The following is a 3,063-nucleotide window of genomic DNA, read 5'->3' on the forward strand; positions in this document are numbered from 1 at the left end:
TGGTCTACGACATCACCAGGTACATCAGTCGTCAGGCTCTCGCTGAGGCTCTGCTGACAGAAACTCATGCTCTGTGTGTGTGTGTGTGTGTGTCGTGCAGGAGAAGCACATACAATCACCTCAGCAGCTGGCTGACCGACGCCAGGAACCTCACCAACCCCAGCACCGTGAGTATGAGCAGAGCTGGACGGGACACGAGTCAGCAGGGCTACTGTCCGGGATCAGAGCTGTCAGATGATTAATCCTTGATCTGTTGTGTGCGGAGGTCATGGTGACGGGCGAGAGTGTTTGGCTCAGGCTTCTCTGCTGTGTGTGTGCAGGTCATCATTCTCATAGGAAACAAAGCGGATCTGGAAGCGCAGCGAGACGTGACGTATGAAGAGGCGAAGCAGTTCGCCGAAGAGAACGGTGAGTGAAGCGGCTGTGTGTCACATGACGGCCCACATGACGCTGTTCTGATCTCACGTGTGTGTGTGTGTGTGTGTGTGTGTTCACAGGTCTGCTGTTCCTGGAGGCCAGCGCTAAAACGTGAGTGATTCCACCCACACACACACACACAAACCATCAGAGAGTGTGTTCATTCACAAAACCAGACGTCTGCACGCGTGTGTTATGAAAGGAAAACCCCCGACATGATCAGCACTGACCTGAATTAGGATATGACCAAACCTTATATCATGATACGAGTCAGTTTATATCATGATAATGACATACAGTATATATTACTATATGTGATAGGTTTTGAAATTCGAGATTTCTACATCATCTGAAAGCTGAATAAATAATCTCTCCACTGATGTGTGGTTTGTTAGAAAGACAATATTTGTATGAGATAAAACTATTTGGAAAATCTGGAATCTGAGGGTGCAAAAAAATCTAAATATTGAGGAAAATTATCTTTAAAGTTGTTCAAATGAAGTTCTTAGTAATGCATATTACTAATCAAAAATTAAGTTTTGATATATTTACGGTAGGAGATTTACTAAAAATCTTCATGGAACATTGATCTTTACTTAATATCCTAATGATTTTTGGCATAAAATATCTTCATGGAATTTTGTCCCTACAATGTATTGTTGTCTATTGCTACAAATATACCTGTGTTACTGATGACTGATTCTATGCGGCAGGGTTACATATAGTTAATAATATTTAATAATTTTTTTATGAGATCAAATTTTTTAATAACATAGAATGTTTCATAACTCTTGTCAGCGCTGTCAGTATCACAGAAAAGTTGCAAAAGTGATTAGTCAAGAGTAGTGAGAGATGTCCTCTCGCTGTGGTTTGATGAAACATTACGGAGGAATAATGAGCAAACTTCCCCTTTTAAGAAGAAAAATCCGGATTCTGTTACACGTGTTTACGTTTCACTTCAGACACAGGAGGACTGTGTTTACCAGAATGCTTGCAAAGACGGGTACTTGTGCCCCCACACATAAGAATGTGTTTTTAACCATTCAAGGCCAATAACGCATCAAAAAACACTGATCTATGAGCTCCGCATTTAAACAGCTTATAAACTCACTGTTTTTAAAAACCACAGCGCTTAAAAATATGCAAAACGACACATTTTCATGACCACGGCACACCTTGAGGGGCAGCTGTGGCCTAACGGTTAGAGATTTGGGACTTGTAACCAGAAAGGTCGCCAGGTTGGATCTCCGGTTGCTGGCAGGAGTTGTAGGTGGGGGGGAGTGAATGAACAGGCTCTATTCCTCCCTCAATACTCATGACTTGGAAGTGCCCTTGAGCAAGGCACTGAACCCCAGTTGTTGCTCCGGGCGATTGGATATATTAGCTGCCCCACTGCTCCGGGTGTGTGTTCCACAGGGTGTTCACTTCTCACTGCTGTGTGTGTGCACTTGGATGGGTTAAATGGAGAGCACCAATTTCGATTATGGGTCACCATACTTGAAAATGTTCAGACCTTCACTTTCACTTTTTGATGTGAATGCATTAACCGCGAGGACCAGGAAAGACGCAATTCCTTTCAAAAATCATACGAAAATGCCACCTTGTAAAATAGTCAAACCAAAAATTATATCATTTTTGATGTTTTTTACTAGTGGCTGCAGGACACTATAGTTCATCAATGTGAGGAGAGCAAATAAACTGATATATTATACCCAAACAATCTTCATACAGTGGACTATAGTAAAATTTGGGATCAGAAATCATTCAGACACTTTGAGCTGATCATGTGTTTTTCTGTTATCTGACATCAACTGAGGAGTTCATTTCCTAAACTACAGTGATAAACTGATAATGTGAGACAAATGTTGAAGTTTGGGTTTTCATCGAGTGTGTCTTGATTTCTGACGCAGATGTTAATCTGACGTGAGCGTATAGATGCTGACTGTGTGTTTGTGGCTCCACAGAGGAGAGAATGTGGAGGACGCGTTTCTGGAAGCAGCTAAAGAAGATCTACCAGAACATCCACAGACGGCAGTTGGATTGAAGCGGCGAGTCGGGCGTCCAGCACAAACCGTCAGCGCCGAGGCGAGGCCGGGTCTCACCAAGCGAAACCACAGCCGCAGAGGGAAGGGGTGGCTTGTTAATGACCATGACCTCATCTCTCCTCTTCCTCCAATCACACCAATCGGTATTCGTCCCAGAAAAGAGGATGAGGATCACGGCTACATGTGCTCTTTCTCGTCATCTGCCCTCACAATCTCTATGGTCAGTGTTGTTCATCCTCTGACCACACTAACCTCTGCTCATCACGTCACACTTCAGCCTCCTTTTCTTTGTGTATTTTATAGATCAACGATGTGTACGTCACAGAAACAAGACCCCAGGTTGCATTAGGATAGTTATTGATGAGACCATCACGATGCCGGTTTTTCCAGCCGTACGAGAGCCTGAAGTGTTTGTGACGTGTATAAGGCTGTGAAAGTCCGCAGGAGGACCGGTTCTGTTCGGGTCCAGCTGCCGTTCTAAAGAACACTAGATCAAGGGGCAGGAATATAAGCCACTGCATTTTAAAATGCACCAGTGCTCCGGAAGGAAAGCATTGCATGCATCTGCCTAAACATGCAGTGGTTGATTTAAAAACTGAGG

At 43.7% G+C, this 3,063-nt stretch overlaps 1 protein-coding gene across 1 annotated transcript in view; it reads left to right on the top strand.

Annotated features, from left to right (window-relative positions):
* The window catches only part of LOC122137339 (ras-related protein Rab-14-like), a 6,014-nt gene extending 3,198 nt beyond the window's left edge, over nt 1–2,816 (top strand). The window contains exons 4-9 of the mRNA XM_042723371.1: nt 1–19; nt 101–167; nt 321–408; nt 498–528; nt 2,382–2,682; nt 2,766–2,816. The exon at nt 1–19 is cut by the window's left edge and continues 159 nt beyond it. Coding sequence (XP_042579305.1) covers nt 1–19; nt 101–167; nt 321–408; nt 498–528; nt 2,382–2,682; nt 2,766–2,816 — 557 coding nt within the window. The remainder of the gene's footprint in view (nt 20–100; nt 168–320; nt 409–497; nt 529–2,381; nt 2,683–2,765) is intronic.
* The last annotated feature ends 247 nt before the right edge of the window (nt 2,817–3,063 follow it).

This window comes from Cyprinus carpio, chromosome B5 (assembly GCF_018340385.1).
Source record: "Cyprinus carpio isolate SPL01 chromosome B5, ASM1834038v1, whole genome shotgun sequence".
Classification (NCBI taxonomy): Eukaryota; Metazoa; Chordata; class Actinopteri; order Cypriniformes; family Cyprinidae; genus Cyprinus; species Cyprinus carpio.